The 18,807-nt window shown below is 43.8% G+C and overlaps 1 protein-coding gene across 7 annotated transcripts in view; it reads left to right on the top strand.

Moving 5' to 3' along the window:
• The window catches only part of UBR4 (ubiquitin protein ligase E3 component n-recognin 4), an 89,185-nt gene that overhangs the window by 55,825 nt on the left and 14,553 nt on the right, over positions 1-18,807 (top strand). For all 7 annotated transcript variants that reach the window (XM_075172585.1, XM_075172584.1, XM_075172583.1 and 4 more), the window contains 22 exons: positions 264-393; positions 891-1,048; positions 1,583-1,692; positions 2,187-2,328; positions 3,102-3,183; positions 4,158-4,331; positions 4,762-4,883; positions 5,302-5,499; positions 5,626-5,706; positions 8,059-8,146; positions 8,554-8,681; positions 9,140-9,247; positions 9,476-9,595; positions 10,331-10,521; positions 10,869-11,042; positions 11,577-11,676; positions 12,822-13,040; positions 13,309-13,422; positions 13,713-13,855; positions 14,143-14,268; positions 15,051-15,245; positions 17,156-17,380. In XM_075172585.1, coding sequence (XP_075028686.1) covers positions 264-393; positions 891-1,048; positions 1,583-1,692; positions 2,187-2,328; positions 3,102-3,183; positions 4,158-4,331; positions 4,762-4,883; positions 5,302-5,499; positions 5,626-5,706; positions 8,059-8,146; positions 8,554-8,681; positions 9,140-9,247; positions 9,476-9,595; positions 10,331-10,521; positions 10,869-11,042; positions 11,577-11,676; positions 12,822-13,040; positions 13,309-13,422; positions 13,713-13,855; positions 14,143-14,268; positions 15,051-15,245; positions 17,156-17,380 — 3,128 coding nt within the window. The remainder of the gene's footprint in view (positions 1-263; positions 394-890; positions 1,049-1,582; positions 1,693-2,186; positions 2,329-3,101; positions 3,184-4,157; positions 4,332-4,761; positions 4,884-5,301; positions 5,500-5,625; positions 5,707-8,058; positions 8,147-8,553; positions 8,682-9,139; positions 9,248-9,475; positions 9,596-10,330; positions 10,522-10,868; positions 11,043-11,576; positions 11,677-12,821; positions 13,041-13,308; positions 13,423-13,712; positions 13,856-14,142; positions 14,269-15,050; positions 15,246-17,155; positions 17,381-18,807) is intronic.

Genomic DNA, 18,807 nt, shown 5'->3' with positions numbered 1-18,807 from the left:
AGAAGGTATGTTTCTGCTTTGATCTAGCTATCTGATAATCACAGATGGATGTCAAAGATGGCTTTACTGATATTTCAGTAGTAGCTGGAATGAGGCATCTGTCTTAGTTCATCATTAACAGAAACTGTATACCCTGCTGTTGTCCAAGAGCTGCATTTACCTATTCATGGAGCAAACGCAACCAGTGATCCACCTACAGGAGTTACTCTTAAGGGAACAGGCTGTGGCTTTCTGCAGAATCATAGAGCTTTTTTGTTTATTAGGATGTGCCTGTGGATGCTCTCACCACTGTGAAGCCTTACAGCAATGAAATCCATGCACAAGCTCAGCTGTGGCTCAAGAGGGACTCCAAAGCATCATATGAAGCTTGGAAAAAGTGCCTCCCTGCCAGAGGTAGTCGTGTGCTTTTAACTTTGTGCAGTTTTGTGAAGGAACATGTATGTCCCTCCAGGTTTAGTAAGGAATGTACTTCTGTAGAGTTGTGTTGGCTTCTGTCCCGTGACATCTGATGCCATCTTCACACTTAGCTGTGTAGTCCTTGGAGATTGTAGCACTGACTTTTCTAGGCTGTGTTGCTCAGACCTTGAGCAGAAAATGCACTGTGCCTGAAGATAATCAGGGGAATGTAAAAAATGAAACTTGTTGCTTATTTAATATAATACCAGCCAACTGAAAAGCTGATTGAATTCCCTGAGAGGCTATGGGAATTGCGTCTGGCTTGGAAGTGAACATAGCTCCACACAGAAGTGAAAATGGCAGCAGAAAGAAATGAGAAGCTACTCAGCTTCTCAGCTGGACTTTGCAGTGTTCCAGTATGAAGAAAAAAATACAATGGCAGTTTGCAGTTAACGGCTGCTGACAGTTCTCTTGAGCTGTGTTCAATATTGTAGGTATAGATGCCAATGGGAAATCTCCCAGCAAAGCTGAACTTCACCAGCTCTACTTGTCAGAAAAATATGTCTGGAAATGGAAACAGTTCATGAGTCGCCGTGGGAAGAGAACTTGCCCTCTGGATCTCAAGCTGGGACACAATAATTGGCTGCGACAGGTAAACATGGGTGAAAACTCCAGCGGGACGCACTGGGCAGACTTAACAGTCAGAGATTGTTGGTAGTTTGCTGCATTTTATGCGCTTTGCAGATGATATGGGCGGTGATATTTGGGGAGACTGTAACTGACTGCATCTAATTCCAATTCAGGTTTGCAGTTTAAATTCCCTTAAAAATACTACATCTAAACATTTATCCAGAAGTCTGCATGTTCTTAAACTCTGAACCTTTAATCACCATGGTGCTCCTACCTGTCTACTTAGCTGCATTTTGACTACTGAATTTTCATAGGTCCTGGACAAAAGTTTTTCTTCTTGTGTATGTGGATTAGTATGTCGCCTACACAGTCATTGTTTAAACATTTCGGTGGTGAGCAAAGTAGGCATTCTCACAGAATCAAGTGTTTGGAAGAACAAGAGAACGCTGCCACTAGGTCACCAAGCTGTCCTAATGTATGCTGTGCTTTTTTGTAAGATATCACTAGTTTATCTATGCATATCAGATGATACCATCTTTTAATGCTCTTGCCTTAGGTGCTGTTTACTCCTGCCACTCAAGCTGCAAGGCAGGCTGCGTGTACTATTGTGGAAGCTCTGGCTACCATCCCCAGCCGCAAACAGCAGGTTCTTGATCTCCTGACAAGGTATTTCTGAGGTGCCACACTTGACAGCTCCAAGATTATTTTTCTTTAATTCCCATGAGAATCTCCCTTCTTCCAACTTTTCTCACACCTTTCCCTTGTATACCTCTGGTTCACAGGTCTTTTGGGGCTGGATTCTAAAACTTAATTAGCTGGGATGGTATAGTTTTAGGAAGACTTTTTTTTTTTGCTGTCTGGCAGTAAGCTATTGCAGTTCTGTGCTTTTTCCAGAAGTAAGCAGGTGGTGTTCAGCTGTGGGGACAACATTTCCCCTGCCTCTTAGACAGCAAAATAATAGGGTGAACTCCTGTGACATAACCCTCTTGGGGCAAAATACCACTTTAGCCACTGAGTAATGAGTATCAGTGCTGTTAGCTAGGAGTACAACAGGGAAGATAGATTTCTGGAGGCTTTTTCTTTCTTTCCATGGTGTCCTTAAGCTGCGAATACCTCTTGGTACTGTGAAGTGGTTGTCAGCTTGTGTTTCTCTTTACTAGCTACCTGGATGAGCTGAGCATTGCTGGCGAGTGTGCTGCCGAGTACCTGGCACTGTATCAGAAACTCATCAAACCAGCCCACTGGAAGGTCTACCTGGCAGCCAGGGGCGTTCTGCCCTATATTGGCAGCCTCATCACTAAGGTACGGACTTGTGTGGAGGAACTAGGTAGCAACAGAAAGCTTGTCCTAGACCTGTAAGTTTGGCTTTTTTGCTCTGAAATCTTCATCTCTTCGTTCAGTGCCCTGTTGCTGACCCTTGGCAGGTTTATGAAGTTCACGCTTCTGCGCTGTAATCTCTGAACGGAAAGAGCTAGAGTAGTTTTAGCGCCAGCTGTAGCACTCCTTAGCACAAACTGGCTGGTACACATTAATTAACTGCTCTGGGGGCAGCTATGCTAAGGGGTATAAATATTGCTACACTGTCTTGGGACCAGGTCCAAGTTGGAAGCTGTCTTAGCTGCCAGACTGGACTCTGAAAGCCCTTAATGACAAGGGAGGATTAGGTGTGCTACCATTCCTTGAGTGTGAATTACAGCCTGTTGGAGAAGCACCACGTTTAAGTAGCAGTTTTCAGAGTGTTAGGTCTTAGGAGTTCGCTGTGGTGATCCCTGGTGCACTCCAAAGAGGCAGATGACGCTCTCTGTGTTAATGGTGGCCTTGAGTCCATCACAAAGGGCCACTAGAGCAAAGCAGTGGTAACAGGTAGGTATAGGGAGAAAATGAGGAGATTGTTTGGGGTAGTTTTTCTCTCCTTTCCCCCCTTCCCTCCCCGATGCTGCGTTGCAGTTCTGGTTTCTCTGTGGCTGGCTCTGTTTCTCTGCTGTGTTCCTTTGCACCCTGTGTTAGACACCCGCCAGCTAGTCATTATTGGCATTGCAGTTTCTTGTCCTAATGGGCCTGTTAATTATTTTCAGGAAATAGCTCGTTTACTTGCCTTGGAGGAAGCAACACTCAGCACTGATTTGCAGCAGGGATATGCCTTGAAGAGTCTCACAGGTATTTGGTGGCATCAAGTCCAGTAGTAGGGTTAGAGATGGGATGATTGCTGTTCTGTAACAGCATGTGGCAGAATTTCAGAGAGATGTAATTCAGTGTTTTACAATTGTCAGCGTTGGATTTTTGCCATCAATTTAGCACTTACTCCCTAAATAGATTTTTCCGTATTTTTTTGTGGTCAGTTTTAGTTTTTACTTACCTGAACTGTGGTAATGTATCATCAGCAAACTTTGTCATATCACTTTTCTTCTCTATTTCTTAATTACATTTATTTTACAGTATAATTCCTGGGACCATTGTAAACACTGCTGATTTATTCCTACCTGTTGTTTCCTACCTACTTATTCTATGGTAGCTTTTCTTTTTTGAATCTTCTAGGGCATCTTTTTTCAAAAACTTGTTGGAAATGGAAGTACATCATTAGCTAGGTCATTCTTTTTCGTATCCTCTTCCATGTTCTTCAAAAATTAGTGGACGAATTCATAAAGCGTGGCTTCTTGCAAGAAAAAGCATGTTGATAAATATGTCATGGCAAAGAATCCAGGTGTTCACTGATTCTTTATTATAGGAGTGACTAATTTGGTGTTACAACTGATAAGTCATGTGCCACACTTGCTGTCACCATCAGAGCTAGCTTAAATATTAGAAGGGGAGCAGTCATCTGCTTTTGAAATATCTTACAACAGAAAAATGTCAAAAAGTGCAGAATTTTGTATCAAGCACTTAGAAAGCTCCTTATACCCCTTCCTCATTCCCTCACCGTGGTCCCATATGGTATAAATTAAAAGGCAACTCTTGCAGGCCAGGGGTTTTGCCTCCAACCATTCGGTTCATAGAAGTGAGACTGACCATGTAACAAGCCATTTCGTTGTGCTGCTTTTATGATATTGTGCCCTATTTGCTGGCCACATGAAATTTAGAGCTAACAAATCAAACTCTCTCTCCCACTTCCTGAATATCTCATTGCTTTATAGGTCTTCTCTCTTCCTTCGTGGAGGTGGAGTCCATCAAACGGCACTTCAAAAGCCGCCTGGTGGGTACAGTCCTGAATGGTTACCTGTGTTTGAGGAAGTTAGTGGTACAGAGAACAAAGCTGATCGATGAAACCCAGGACATGCTGCTGGAGATGCTGGAAGATATGACAACAGGTAAAACCACGTCGGTTCCGTAAATCCAGAGTCTGGGTCAGCCAAGATGAAAAAGCAGATAGTTACAGCCACACAAAGAACTTCTTTCTGAAAGACTACTATAGTGAAGGTTTTCTTATGGCTTGGACCTTCCAATATTTCCTTTTGGCACAGAAAAGGTAAATAACATTCCTGGAGTCATCTCTTATGTTCCAGGAATTTAAACCTCCTCCTTTTTATGGGATTGCTTTACTGCAGCCCAAGCATGCAAAGGGTTTTCCTAGTAAACATACCAATAAATAGCCTTTCATCTTTTAAGTAGTGGATATGAAAAGAAGAGGGCACCAAAGTATGGTGCTTATTGCAGGCGGATTTATTGTGTATGCTGAGTTAAAATGGAACCTGTAAAATTGACTCCTGTGCCTTTTTTAATACTTCCATTTCTTGGCAGGCACAGAATCTGAAACCAAAGCATTCATGGCAGTGTGTATAGAAACTGCAAAACGTTACAGCCTTGATGACTACAGGACTCCAGTCTTCATCTTTGAGAGACTATGCAGTATTATCTATCCTGTAAGTATAGAGATGGCTGTAGCATCACTTACTAAGTTAGGCTTCTTAAATAGATATAGCTGCTTGCATTTTGGCAAAAAAACAATAGTGTCTACAATAATGATTTAATATTAGCCAGTGTAGAACTGTAGTAATACGGTATCCCGTTTGGGGGCTTTAGTATTCAGGTTCCCTGCTGCGGCATGCTCTTTGCAAAAAAGCAGAACTGGTAGTATTGTTTCATGCTGAGGAGTTTGCTTACTAAATGATAGTAGACATCCTTTACATGCCACATGTGTGGCAATGTATGGCAGGATGCACCAGTGACGAAAGGACTGAAGGTTTAGGGACATTCTGTCACTTGCTACCATAAAAATGCAGGAATGGGAGCGTGGTTAGGGGAAAACTTACTCACTCTGTCTCTGCTGCTGTTCTTTAGGAAGAGAATGAAGTGACAGAGTTCTTTGTTACTCTGGAGAAAGATCCCCAGCAGGAAGACTTCTTACAGGGCAGAATGCCAGGAAATCCCTACAGCAGTAATGAGCCTGGCATTGGGCCACTCATGAGGGACATCAAGAACAAAATCTGCCAGGACTGTGACCTGGTAGCTCTGCTGGAGGATGACAGTGGAATGGAGGTGAGAATGTGCCAGTGTGGATTTCTTGCACGGATGCTTGGGATTGCCATTTCTAGGCAGCTGATGATTGCTAGAATGGTGATGCAGTGCGAGCTTGTTCTTGACTTTTTATTTTGTCCCTTTCAGCTTTTGGTGAACAACAAAATCATCAGTTTGGATCTGCCTGTGGCTGAGGTCTACAAGAAGGTGTGGTGTCCCACTAATGAGGTATGTTTTATCTTTACATATGTTAACAGCACAAAGCACCTGTACTTCATATTAACAAAACATGGCGGGAAAAAATAAAAATCACACGAGTCAGGATTTATTTTCTAGCATATAATTTCTTGGGCATAATTGGTCAGCACCTTTTTGTGCTCTCTTAGGATAGACTGATACTCAGTTCTGCAACATAACTGATTTATTTAAAAGCACACAATGCTGACCCAGGTGAGTGTATGGAACTTAGCTGTGTAGCGTATGAGATATGTGAACTGCCTTCTTGAGTAGCAAACTTTCTTACGTTCCTTTGGGGAAATAGCTGAACTTTGTGTCACCGCCTTTCAAAGCGCATTTCACACTCCATCTGCACGTGACAGTTTAATGCGTGTGTACAGACAGAGACACCAGATTGCTCCATCAATCTGCAGTTCAGAGATGAGCCCAAATTATTTATGCAGAGAAAGCATCCAACATTTCTCCATATTACTTTGCACTTCCACTCTTGTGCTTTTCATGTAGGGATCTCAAGAACTTGACAGATTTCATCCTCCCAGTTTGCTCTTAATATGGGGTATTGCCTGTTTTTCAGATGAAGGAATGGACCCAACAGTCTTAAGGGACTGGTCCACCATGTCACAGTAAACTTGTTCCAGAGGTGGATGTGGTCCAGAACAAGCTCTTCCCTTCCTTGTCTTGTAGCCACTAAAATAAATTCCTACCGAGAAGGAATCCATCAGACTAAATCTTGCCCATTACAAATACGTTCTTTAGAGGCACTGCTAGTAGCACTTGAGATCATAAAAGAAGACTGATTTGCCCAACAGTTCTTGTTCATTCCTCATTTACATTTGGGTTGCAGTCACCTTTGACTGAAACCTCGGTTTCCTGAAACCATTTGTTTGCTATGGGGAAGAATTCAAACAAAATGCCTGTTTTCAGTGAATTACGATACGGGGGATGGTTCTCATCAAGCTTTATTTAAGTAAAAAAGCCTTCTGTACCGCAAAATCAAGCCCAAAGCTAGGTGACAGTGAAAATTCTTTAGCAAGGTACCAACTTGGATAGGGAAGTGCGGTGCTGGTCTTAATCTGTGAAGTCTAATTTGAACTCTCATCAAGTTACTGAGGGAAATCATCGCGTGCGCTGCCCCAGCCTGCCTGCCCGCTCGGAGCGGCGAGGGGCCGTTCCCGTGAGATGCCGAGCTGTCGCCGACGTGCGGCTCTCCCAGGATGCAGTGCTGATGGTGAAAGGCAGAGTTTGCTCAGCGTTACTGTCGACGAGCAGCTTTCATCTGTCTTCCTTTGTGTGCACCTCCGCAAAGCGCTTCTGGAGCTGCAGCTCACGTTCCCTAGGAAATAGACAGGCGCACAAGAACGCAACCTCAGGCCCCTTTTTGTTTCCCTTGTCTCTCACTGGCTTTTTTTGTTCATCTGCCATTTTACCAGGGCCCCTGTGGTGTTAATTGCTGGTCTCTAGCGTGGCCTTTGAGCAGATCTTCCCCCCGGGGCTTCCCCTGTGCTTATGTATTTGCTGTGACATTAAGCACTGCTTATTCCACATTAGGCTTAGTGCGCTCTCTGACAGGTTTTCTCTCGCAAGGTCTCCTGCTCCCAAATCTGGGATTTTTCTTTTCTGCTTTTTATTCAGACCTATGGATTAAAATGGAAAGTTCAGTGATATGCTGTCAGTATTTCCAGCTGGAAACGCATCTGGAAAACTAGCCCTTTCCCAGGGTAAAAGCACAGCTTGTGCTTCAGTGGGTTTGTCTGTATCATTTTAGTAATATACTGTCTTACTGAAAGCTTATTAAATTGCCTTTTACTCCTCCTCTTCCATTTCCCATCACTGCAGATTTTATCTATTTGAAAGCACTCATCCAATTAGCCTCTCCTGCTTCATTTACTGGGCTGTGCCTGATCCCTGTATTTCCCAGGTATGCTGTGCCATACCCTTGGAGGGAAAGGTTGCCATGGAAAACAGGCATTTCTCTGTAGATGAACACGTTTTCCTTGGCTAGATCTTTCATTGGTGCTAAAGGAAACTGTTGGAGAAGATTTAAGGAGGAAGAGACTGTTTCTTACCAGTCTGTCCATCTAATTGGCAATGCTAGGAAAGGGTGGATAGACCAATAGATGAGTTATTGATGTTTTTACAGGTGGTGGCTTTACTGTTGTTTTTAATTCATCTCAGTAAGGGGAGAACGAGGGAGTGAAAGATTTCTCTGTGTTACCATCTGCAGTCAAAACAGCACAAAGGAGAACTGAGGCTGGAGTGTCTGTTACACGCTGTAATGAGAACCGGACTTGTATGTAAGTGTCCATAGAGGTATAGTTAATATTATGCTCTCCTCTCTTGCAGGGGGAGCCGATGAGGATCATTTACCGCATGCGAGGGTTACTAGGAGATGCAACTGAGGAATTCATCGAGTCTCTCGACTCCACTACTGGTAATGCATTTGTCTCCTGAAAGCTGGGATTAGATTTGAAATCTGAGGTTCGCTGCAGAGCAATGACACTATTATCCTTACAGCAGTGAGCTTAAAGTTAATTGACGTTGCTTTTGCTACATTTACCTGCTTCACCTAGAGTGGAGGAGGATTTTAACAATACTTTAAGGCTATACTTAAACGTGAACACTTGCATGGCACAGGACCGTTCTGCCTGGCCCTTCTTCATGTTCCTGCTCGTAATTCTTTCCAAATTCAATACAGTTGAAGTGACTTGAACTGCTGGTAAATGTGTCCTACTGTACTCTCCGTTTTGCTTCACTGTTTTGTCCCTGCACAACAGTGGACTGCACGAGCTTGCCATATTGTGCTGCTTCCTCTCTTCACAATCTGTGTCTGTCCTGTAGATGAGGAGGAGGATGAGGAAGAAGTTTACAAGATGGCAGGTGTCATGGCCCAGTGTGGAGGCTTGGAGTGCATGCTCAACAGACTGACTGGAATCAAGGACTTCAAACAAGGCCGGCACCTCTTAACCGTGAGTCTCAGCTTCTGTTCTTTGGGGTCAGGAGTTGTGTGCTGGAAAATGCCACAAACGTTAGTGAAGTTCAGTTGTCTGCCTTGTGTTGCAGTTTAAGTGTTGCAGTTTAAGTGTTGGAGCAGACGTTTCAATTCACTAGTTGATGAAAACCTGAGAAATTCCTTCTTTCCCTCTCTCGTTCCTCTTGGTTAACAATTCTTTACAAAGACTTTGAAGTGTGTAGAAGCTGAGGAGTTGGTAAGAATAAATCCTATCTTGCTAGAGTGATTGTTTTCTGCCTTGGCCTTACTTGAAAACCAAAGCTGTCTTAAGGTTAATATTGGTCTAAAAATTTGGCTTGTACTTTACCCCAGAAGTCTGGAAACCAGCTATATTATCGGGTGCTTTTAGTTTCAGCAAAATCCTCCTACTCATTTTGAAAGTACTGTAGAGAAGGCATTCTCTGTATTTTGTAGGTGCTGTTGAAACTGTTTAGTTACTGCGTGAAGGTGAAAATAAACCGTCAGCAGTTGGTCAAGCCAGAGATGAACACTTTGAATGTCATGCTGGGAACTCTTAACTTGGTAAGGACAAGCTGGACTTTCATAAAGTGTTTTCCATGGACTCCGATGAATTTAAACTACCTCTGATTGTCATGCTGCCTTATGACAACTATAAGAGATCTTAAATATTGCTGGATTGGCACTGCAAATTATCTGTTAGCCATTCCTTATCTGTTGCTGAGTGGAAGTGTGTGGGTCAGTTAAAGCAGTTACTGCTGGTCTTGCAATAACTGCTGCCATCTTCTCCAGGCTCTGGTGGCTGAGCAGGAGAGTAAGGACAGCGGAGGAGCGGCTGTGGCAGAACAAGTGCTTAGTATAATGGAGATCATACTGGATGAATCCAACGCAGAACCTCTGAGCGAGGACAAGGTGAGTGCCTGGGGCTCGGTGCACGAATGGAAATGTTGACTGGGATTCAAGGCTTGCAAATATCTTATTACAGTGGTGCTGAGCTTCAGGAGCTGTAGAGGAGTGCTACATGGGAGTCTAACCCTTGTTACGCTTGCTGGCATGTCTTAGCAGGCCTTGGAGGTAGGGCAAGAGGAGTGCCCTGAACCAAAAGCACTGCGAGGCTTCTTTAGGATGATTCTTGCACAGTCGGGGTGGGGGTTATTAGGCACTGCTTGGCTTCCTTGCTGCTTTGGGCCACAGGCCAGTGAGAGACAAGAAAAGACACAGCTCTGCCTTGTTTTTTTGAGTGTGTTCGTACGTGAAAACATGATTGATTTTGCAGCTAATTGAGGATAAAAACTATATCTCAACTAGACTGAGAATGAGAAGAGTTTCTCGCTTTCTCGCTCATCTTTTGAAACTATTGGTGTATAGGAATCTGACATCCTTTGGGTTGGAATTATTAGACCTTTTTGACTGGAAAATGCTTTAATAGTAGGTGGAAGAAGTCAGGTGTCAGCTAGAGCAGTTGGTACAGCCATTCCACAAGACATTTGGGAATGAGGCTGGCTTTTGTTCTTCATCAGGCTGTCTTTATCAGGGTCTAGACCTCTAATCGTTCAAGACTCAAGTAGTCTACCAGCTACTAGAGTGAGGGTTTTCTTGAAGGTTGTGGATTTATTCCTGAACATAAATCATGCTCTTCATTTGCAGGGTAACCTCCTCCTAACCGGTGACAAAGATCAGCTGGTAATGTTGCTCGATCAGATTAACAGCACTTTTGTCCGTTCCAATCTCAGCGTCTTGCAAGGCCTGTTACGCATAATCCCTTACCTGTCCTTCGGAGAAATGGAGAAAATGCAGATTCTTGTTGATCGATTCAAGCCCTACTGTAACTTCGATAAGTATGTTGTCATATTTCAACTAAAAGCACATGAAATCAGCTATACTGACAAATCTATACCATTTTTTTCTCACTGATGCTTACTTCAGTGTAATGTAAAGCTGCAGAGATTCCTGGTGCATAAGCTTAATTTCCTATTTCACTTCTAAGCCATTTTTAAAAGAAATATTTGAGCGTGTAGCTCGAGAAATAGGGCTTTAGATTATATTCTGAGGTGACGAGGGTCTGAGTAGCTTTTCTGAGTCTCTGAGCTGGAGTACGTACGTGCATTCAACAATAATGTAATGAGAATTACAGGCAGAGGTTTTTGGAGAGCCTCCCAAGTTACCGTTTCTTCTCTTTTTTCAGGTATGATGAGGAGCACAGTGGAGATGATAAAGTTTTCCTCGACTGCTTCTGTAAAATAGCAGCGGGAATAAAGAACAACAGCAACGGCCATCAGCTGAAAGATCTCATCCTTCAGAAGGGAATTACGCAGAACGCCCTTGATTATATGAAAAAGCACATTCCCAGTGCAAAGAAGTAAGAGTCACTACTTAATGTGTGTGATAATCCTGAACATCCTTCTCTCATTTCATGACCACAACAATCTTCCAAGAAAGCCTTTAACAAGTTCACGTTCAGAAGTATTTACATTTGGTACAGCTGTGATGCAGAGGGTCTGGTGAGACAGTGACACTATAGGGATGGTCTAAAAAGCCTGTAATCTTCCCATTTGATACCCATCCAAGCTGATTTCTTGGATATCACGATGCTCGTGTTTCCTGCCTGTTCCTTACATATTACACTGTAACAGAGCTTTTGCTATTGATGGCCAGCGCATGAACATAAAACAAATCCCAAGGCTAAGAATTGACACTATGGCTATTAGTGTGCCCAACATGGAAGTGGGAGTGTGAATGTCACTTCATTAATTAATGGAGGAGGGACAGAGGGGGAAGGGTGCTTGTCTTGCCTGCAGCCTGCGCTCTGCAAGCTGTGCTGCTGGCTGACCACCAAGTGCCTTTTCAGAATGGGTGACTGCCTTTCAGCTGCTGCCTCTTGTTTTCTGTGCAGTTTGGATGCAGACGTATGGAAGAAATTCTTATCTCGACCTGCACTTCCTTTTATCCTGCGCCTGCTCCGTGGACTTGCCACACAGCATCCTGCTACACAGGTAAGGAGACTGTCGTGGTTTAGCCCCAGCCGGCAACTCAGCCTCCCCCAGCTGCTTGCTCAGTTCCCCCCGGTGGGATTAGGGAGAGAATCGGAAGAGTAAAAGTGAGAGAACTCGTGGGTTGAGATAAAGACAGTAAAGCAAAAGCTGCGCACACAAGCAAAGCAAAGCAAGGAATTCGTTCACCACTTCCCATGGGCAGGCGGGTGTTCAGCCATCCCCAGGACAGCGGGGCTCCATCACGTGTAACGGTGACTTGGGAAGACGAACGCCATCACTCCAAACATCCCCCCCTTCCTTCTTCGTCCCCCAGCTTTATACGCTGAGCATGACGTCATATGGTATAGAATACCCCTTGGTCAGTTGGGGTCAGCTGTCCCGGCCGTGTCCCCTCCCAACTCCTTGTGCACCCCCAGCCTGCTCGCTGGTGGGGTGGGGTGAGGAGCAGAAGAGGCCTTGACTGTGTGTAAGCACTGCTCAGCAGTAGTGAAAACATCCCCGGGTTACCAGCACTGTCTTCAGCACAGATCCAAAACATAGTCTCATACGAGCTACTCTGGAGAAAATTAACTCTATCCCAGCCAGAACCAGCACACTGTCCTGAAAGCCAAGCAGGACATGGCTGGTTTGTTACGCTGGGTTTTGTGGCTGTAGCTAAGCAGTTATTTCTATAGTAGTTGATTCTACTCTGTTTTTTGTTGGGCTTGGAGAGACACACCAGCTTCAGGTATCATCTGCTAGTCTGGAAAAGTCTGGAGGGCAGAATTTTGACTTAAATATCTTCTCATTCTGTGTGGTGTGAGATTTATGCACCAATGTGAAGAGAAGGTAATTTAGGACTGTGAACTATATAGTATTGATAGGCTTATCAGGGCCTGATTGTTCTTTTAAGAATGCTCTTTATCCAACATCCGCATCTGTCCTCTTAGTAACGGCCAGTGTAGAGGCAAATTGCCCCGTCTCACATGCAGTTTTAGGGTCCAGGGTCCATAGTGTAGGAGTATCAAAGAAGAAAGTAAGACACTTGGCAAAAATTGTTCCAGATCAGTGCTTCTGCTCAGCTGTCGTGGGTGGGATTAGAGGGAACAGTTACTGTCACGTGCACCCTTTTTCTGAAGAACGTGCTGTGTTTCAATCCCTGTTAGGTGCTAATAGGGACAGACTCGATTACCAACCTGCACAAACTGGAGCAGGTGTCTAGTGATGAAGGGATTGGGACGTTAGCGGAGAATCTTCTGGAGGCACTAAGGGAACATCCAGAGGTGAATAAGAAGATTGATGCTGCCCGGAAGGAGACACGTGCAGAGAAGAAGCGTATGGCCATGGCAATGAGACAGAAGGCCTTGGGCACTCTGGGGATGACGGTAACGTCTGTTTGCACTGACGGCAGACTAGTGATCTAGTGATCTTTTATTTCTGTCTTGCTAAAACTGCCACACAAGGAATTGTGTAAAATGATTTACTGACAAAGATTGCGGAGCTCAAGCCCGTGGTTTGCCTGGTGCTGCTGGGAGAGTAAATACGGTTGCTAATAGCAGGCTGGGAAATGGGTTGGGCATTCCTGTTACGGTGGTGGGGATGGTGGTGTTCATCATTGTCTTTTTAACCTGCTTGAGTTGTTCTCTCTTTCAGACGAATGAGAAGGGTCAGGTAGTGACCAAGACTGCGCTGCTTAAACAGATGGAGGAACTTATAGAAGAACCAGGTCTGACCTGCTGCATCTGCCGGGAAGGATACAAGTTTCAGGTAAAGTGAGATACCTTTGCAAAGTGTCCGGCTGCACAAGGGTCGGTGCGTTGGCTCAGGAAATCTCAGGTTTGGTTCTTCGGACCAGTGATTCCAGAGGTGGTTGGGAAGTGGAAGTGTGTTTCCAGTGAAAGCTGGATGTTTTCAGTGAAAGCTGGAAAAAGATTTGATCAGTGTAAGTTTGAGGTAGAGGCTGGGAGAGGTGAAATTCAGTGCAGTGTCAAAATAGTACGAAGTGTGAACTGTTACAGAAGTGAATGATCTTTAACATAGCTGTTGTGTCATTGCAGCCTACGAAAGTTCTAGGTATTTATACTTTCACCAAACGCGTTGCACTAGAGGAGTTTGAGAACAAGCCCCGAAAACAACAGGGATACAGCACAGTCTCTCACTTCAACATTGTCCACTATGATTGTCACCTTGCAGCTGTAAGGTACGTTCTGATCACAAGCTGGATAGTGGTGGTTTGTGAGCATGGCACTTGGCCTTGTAACTCAGGATGGGTTTGCTTATGAGTTGATCACTTTGCAGCCTGGAGACAGCCATGGGCTTTTCTCTGTTGTGGTCTGCTTTAATGTGCCAGATAGAGGTCAGGCCTGGACACGGAAAAGTGAAGTCCATAATTTAAAGAAGCTGTGGAATTGTCAATTTTTGATGGTTTCTTAGACAAAAACTTGCATATTTCTAACTTGCCTGGGTGTGGCTTCTTTCTCAATGCAGACTTGCTCGCGGCCGTGAAGAATGGGAGAGTGCAGCCCTACAAAATGCCAACACCAAGTGTAATGGGCTCCTGCCAGTCTGGGGACCTCATGTGCCAGAGTCTGCTTTTGCTACTTGCTTAGCACGGTGAGTAGAAAAAGTTACTTCTTGAGCTCACTCTTGGGTAGGTGAGTCAGTATGTTACCGCAGAGGCATGCTAGTTTCAAACCATGGAATCAAAGATGATGGCAGCTAAACCTTAGTAAACCTGAGCCGTTTGAGATTCTACCATCGGAAGTACATCTCCTAAAAAAGTGCAGGTGTCTGTCTGCTTCTTGGCTTCACATAAATAAATAAATGCGTTACCTCCTTAGCCCCCGGTCACTCCTGAAGATGCAGTGTGCAGTAACACTGTTGATTCATTTGCAGCCCAGTGACCCCCTGCTTTACAAAAGAAACCTGTCTGGCACCAACAGATTCCCTTGTGTAGATTTCCAAACCTCTGTTGGATGGTAGTGAGTTACAGTAGCGTGACCACATACCTAGAGCAGATGGAGATGGTTCATCCTGTTGTCAATATTCTGGTCCACCTCGCGCTGGGTTTGTGCAGTCACGTTAGAAATCAGGAGTGGTAACATCTTTAATGCATTTCAGTCAGGGAGCTGTATCCCAAGCCCTGGACATGGGAAAATAGTATCGATGAGTGTATATATGTATGCAGATTGAATTGGATTTGCCAGAGTAAGCTGAGAGCTTCCCTTTGGGGAGGTTAATTGAAGGTAGCAGTGCTTGATTTTTATATCCTGTTCAGTCTTTAAAGCTTTTCTGTGAAATACTTGCTCAGATTCTGAGCTATGGTGTGGAAGAAGAAACTTCATTTAAGTTTTTAAAGGGTTTTTAATAAAGTAACACTTACTGCTGTTTTTCAGACACAACACGTACCTCCAGGAATGCACAGGGCAGCGGGAACCCACTTACCAGCTCAATGTTCATGACATTAAACTGCTATTTCTCCGATTTGCGATGGAGCAATCATTCAGCGTAGATACTGGAGGAGGAGGAAGGGAGAGCAACATACACCTCATTCCGTACATAATCCACACGGTGCTCTACGTCCTCAACACGTCAGTACCTTTCTCTTAGCAACAACCTCTGCTTTCCACTCTTAGTCTTAGAAAGGTCTGTAAGGGCTGCAGTCTGGGCTTTGTTACATGTACGTGGCAAGAAAGACGGGAAATCAAACAAAAGTTTTAGGAGGAACCAAATTGCACATCTTAAGCAGGCTGTTAGAGGTTTACATTGTTTGGAGTAAAGCGTTGCCGCCTGAACATGCAGGATAACAGGGAACCTATTGAGTAAAAGCAATTGGGAATTAGCTTCTCTTTCCATTCTGGATGTAATTATTACCTCTGGGGTGAGCAACAGGGTTATTAGATTAAAGAAACACTGCCAGCTTAATTTTCTCTGGGCCAGACATAAGAGAGACACTATGATGAAGTAATTGTTGCTAGTTGAAAACTTAACCCTGGTATCGTTTTATCCAATATTAAAATAACACAATCAGTTTTGTTTCCAGTTTTGACGTACTGGAATTCTCCTGTAATGTTCAGGTCCATCAGATTTTCCTGACATTTTAAATATTTTTTTTTTCTGTTATTAATTTTTATGAATAAACAGCAGCATAGGAACACTTCTGCTGAAGTGTTTCAGTAAGATCTTATTTATGCAAAGCATAATAAGATAAGGGCGTGCTTTGGCTTGACACTATGTCTAAGCATACAAATCTATAGGCACCTAAATGCTTTGGAATGCATGAGCTGGTTCTGATCATACAGTACCCCATGCGAAAATGTAATGCCCATACGCCTTTTATTTGTGTACTAGAAAGTAATACTAACTAGATGAGGGAATAAATGTTAAAATATACGCCTCTTCAACCAAGGTCACTCCAAATGGAGTGCAATGAAATCTCTCTTACTTTCCCGCCTGGAACTAATCAACGTTTTGGCTCTAATACAATTTATCTATTGTTTTTAATATCTATCTCCAGATCCCTGTGCTATTGTTTTCTGCGTCCCTTGGGAGACAAATAAATGAAACTATTCTTTTCATCTCGTTAGTCTGCTTACTGGCACCAGAGAGCCCAGAACCCGCTGTGCGGCTGTTGTATAAAAATGCATTATGTAGTTTCCAGGCATTATTTTTTTCTAGAGACATGTTCGATATTAAATGGAGAAAATGAAGAGCTACTAGTTGGCTACCAGCTGCATCATGTAGCAAATTAAAAGGTCACACAACGCTGACACCCAGCCTTTATCTGCTAGGGATACTGCTTTATACCTTACTGATAGGGAGGGCATATCTAACTTAAAAACCGAGCGACCTACCTGGCTAGCAGCCTGTTCCTGATGAAGTAGAGCAATAGACTGTGGTAAAGTGTGATACATCTTCGCAAGGTCTGCTGTAACACAGAGTTTGCACAGCCAGCTCTGGGGTGTCAGGACTCCTGAAGAGACTGCAGCTAGGGGAAAGGAAAAAAATTCTATATATAAGCTTACAGTAAATACACTATCTTTTTGGTTTTGAAATTGGCCTTTATCTTCTCCGTGATTGCTTTTGCAGCAGGTGAATAACATAAATTGATTCTAAGGTCTGGCTGTAGGAGCTGTAGTCACGTGCTTAGTGTCAGATGGGAGACGGTACAACCTGAACACATGGACTGGCTGGCCTGACTCTATTTTTTCTCTAAAAAAAGGAAAAATAGCTCTACAGTAGTATTGCCCTCTACTGGGGCAATGCCAACGGCCTTGCAAACCTCTCTAGTACCATTCGCAGCTCCAAGGAAAAGTGAGTTTGCTAGGCTTTTATGCTTCACTGGGAGCAAATACTCAACCAGTGGGTGAATTTGGGAAAAACCCGATAGTGCAAAGCTAGCACTGCTTTTTCCCGTGTTTGCTGTATAAAAAGCTCCTGAGATGTAGCAAATTAACATGTAAGAGCCAGAACAGCAGCTGAAGCTTTTGTTTTGTTTCAGAACTCGAGCAACGTCGAGGGAGGAGAAGAACCTCCAGAGCTTCATGGAGCACCCCAAAGAGAAGTGGGTGGAGAGTGCCTACGAGGTGGATGGGCCCCATTATTACACCGTGCTGGCGCTGCACATCTCGCCCCCCGAGAAGTGGAAAGCCATGCGAGTGGAGATCCTCAAGAGGCTCCTTGTCACCTCCCACGCGCGAGTGGTGTCACCAGGGGGAGCCAGCAGGTTAGCCACGACCCCGCTGCTGCTCCGCAGCTGCCAGCTTACTCATGTTACTGTCACAGTAGTCAGAGCCACACGGCAGCTTGTGGGGAGCTAAGGAAAGGAGCGTGCATATTTTAGAATAGCAGATGTTAACCCTTCTGAGTAGCTTTGTACTCAGCATTGCAGAGGTATGAGCAGGGGCATTCAATTCTGTTTTTTGGAGTGCATCAATCAGTCGATCCGTGGAAATGATGCTTTTCCTAAGAGTATAGCTAAAAGTAGGAAAATGGCAAGATGCTTATTTACCCCCCACCTCAAGTGAAACGCTGTAGTAACTTCTGTCGTGTGCTGTTTCAGAGCTGCTAGCATGCTCTCTGCTTGCCTTACTAAAGAAGCTGTTTCTGTGCTCTTTTGATCAGTGCACCAGCTTCCTTAAATAGAAAAATAGAAATAGAAATCAAATGCCATTGCTTTTAAAAAAGAAAAAAATCAATAGCAGCTGTCAAGCACTTGAAGTACAAGAATAAGTGGCTGTGCCTGCCTGACAAAAGCACATATTTCCAGAGAAGGAAGGGGAATTCCAGTTTCTGAAAAGATGATTTTAAATAGCTGTCATAATTAGGAATAAATTCATTCTTATTCTAAGTCGCCTTAAAGGGCATTCTTATTCTGATGACATTAATTATGTGTTTGATAAAGTCATTACATTGTAGTAACACACAACACAGCATGCATCAATGCTATTAAAGGCATCAAAAGTAAAAGAGCCCTTAAAGGGGCTCCTGTATTGATTTCTGTGCTAGTTTCTGCTGCTCAAGCTCAGCCTGCTCCGCGTTCATGTCTCCTATTTCCACCACCCTGCTTGAGTTCTGGGAAAGGGGGTTTAACAGTTACAGGAGATATTATCGTGGAGGTCTGTTTTCTCAGACACAAGGGCGTGCAGCTTTTCATGTGGCCTGCGGAAGAGGCTGGTAAAGCAAAGCCCCTGTGTGGGTTTGCTGTGGATGTTTGGTGTTTTTTAAAACCCTCAGTAAATTATTCTCTTTCCCAACTTATCTCTAAGCATGTATGTGATAAAAGCATATTGAAATGGACATAGCAAGAAACTTCCAGCCTAAACCATCCAATCTCTGGAATTTCAGGGGAAAACACTGAGAAATAGTTCTCAGGAATTATGTCAAGGTTTATTCAAGGGCTTTCTTTAATCCCTGCAGACTAAGAGAGCACAAAGCCTTCCACTGATAATACCTCTCAGAAATAGAAATATGGCAATTCTTATTTCCAAGGTCTGTGCTTATGTATTCTTGTGGAAAATCAGGAAGAGAGCGATGGACGGTGAAATGCTCTGCAGATAAGTGCCAATGCCTTGAATTTGTAGGCTAAGGCAAAGAGGAAGCCAGCGTCTGTAACATCAGAGTAATATGTCTACATACAAAAGATTAAAATCA

The sequence above is a fragment of the Calonectris borealis genome, chromosome 23, assembly GCF_964195595.1.
Source record: "Calonectris borealis chromosome 23, bCalBor7.hap1.2, whole genome shotgun sequence".
Classification (NCBI taxonomy): Eukaryota; Metazoa; Chordata; class Aves; order Procellariiformes; family Procellariidae; genus Calonectris; species Calonectris borealis.
This window is presented reverse-complemented; position numbering and strand designations above follow the sequence as displayed.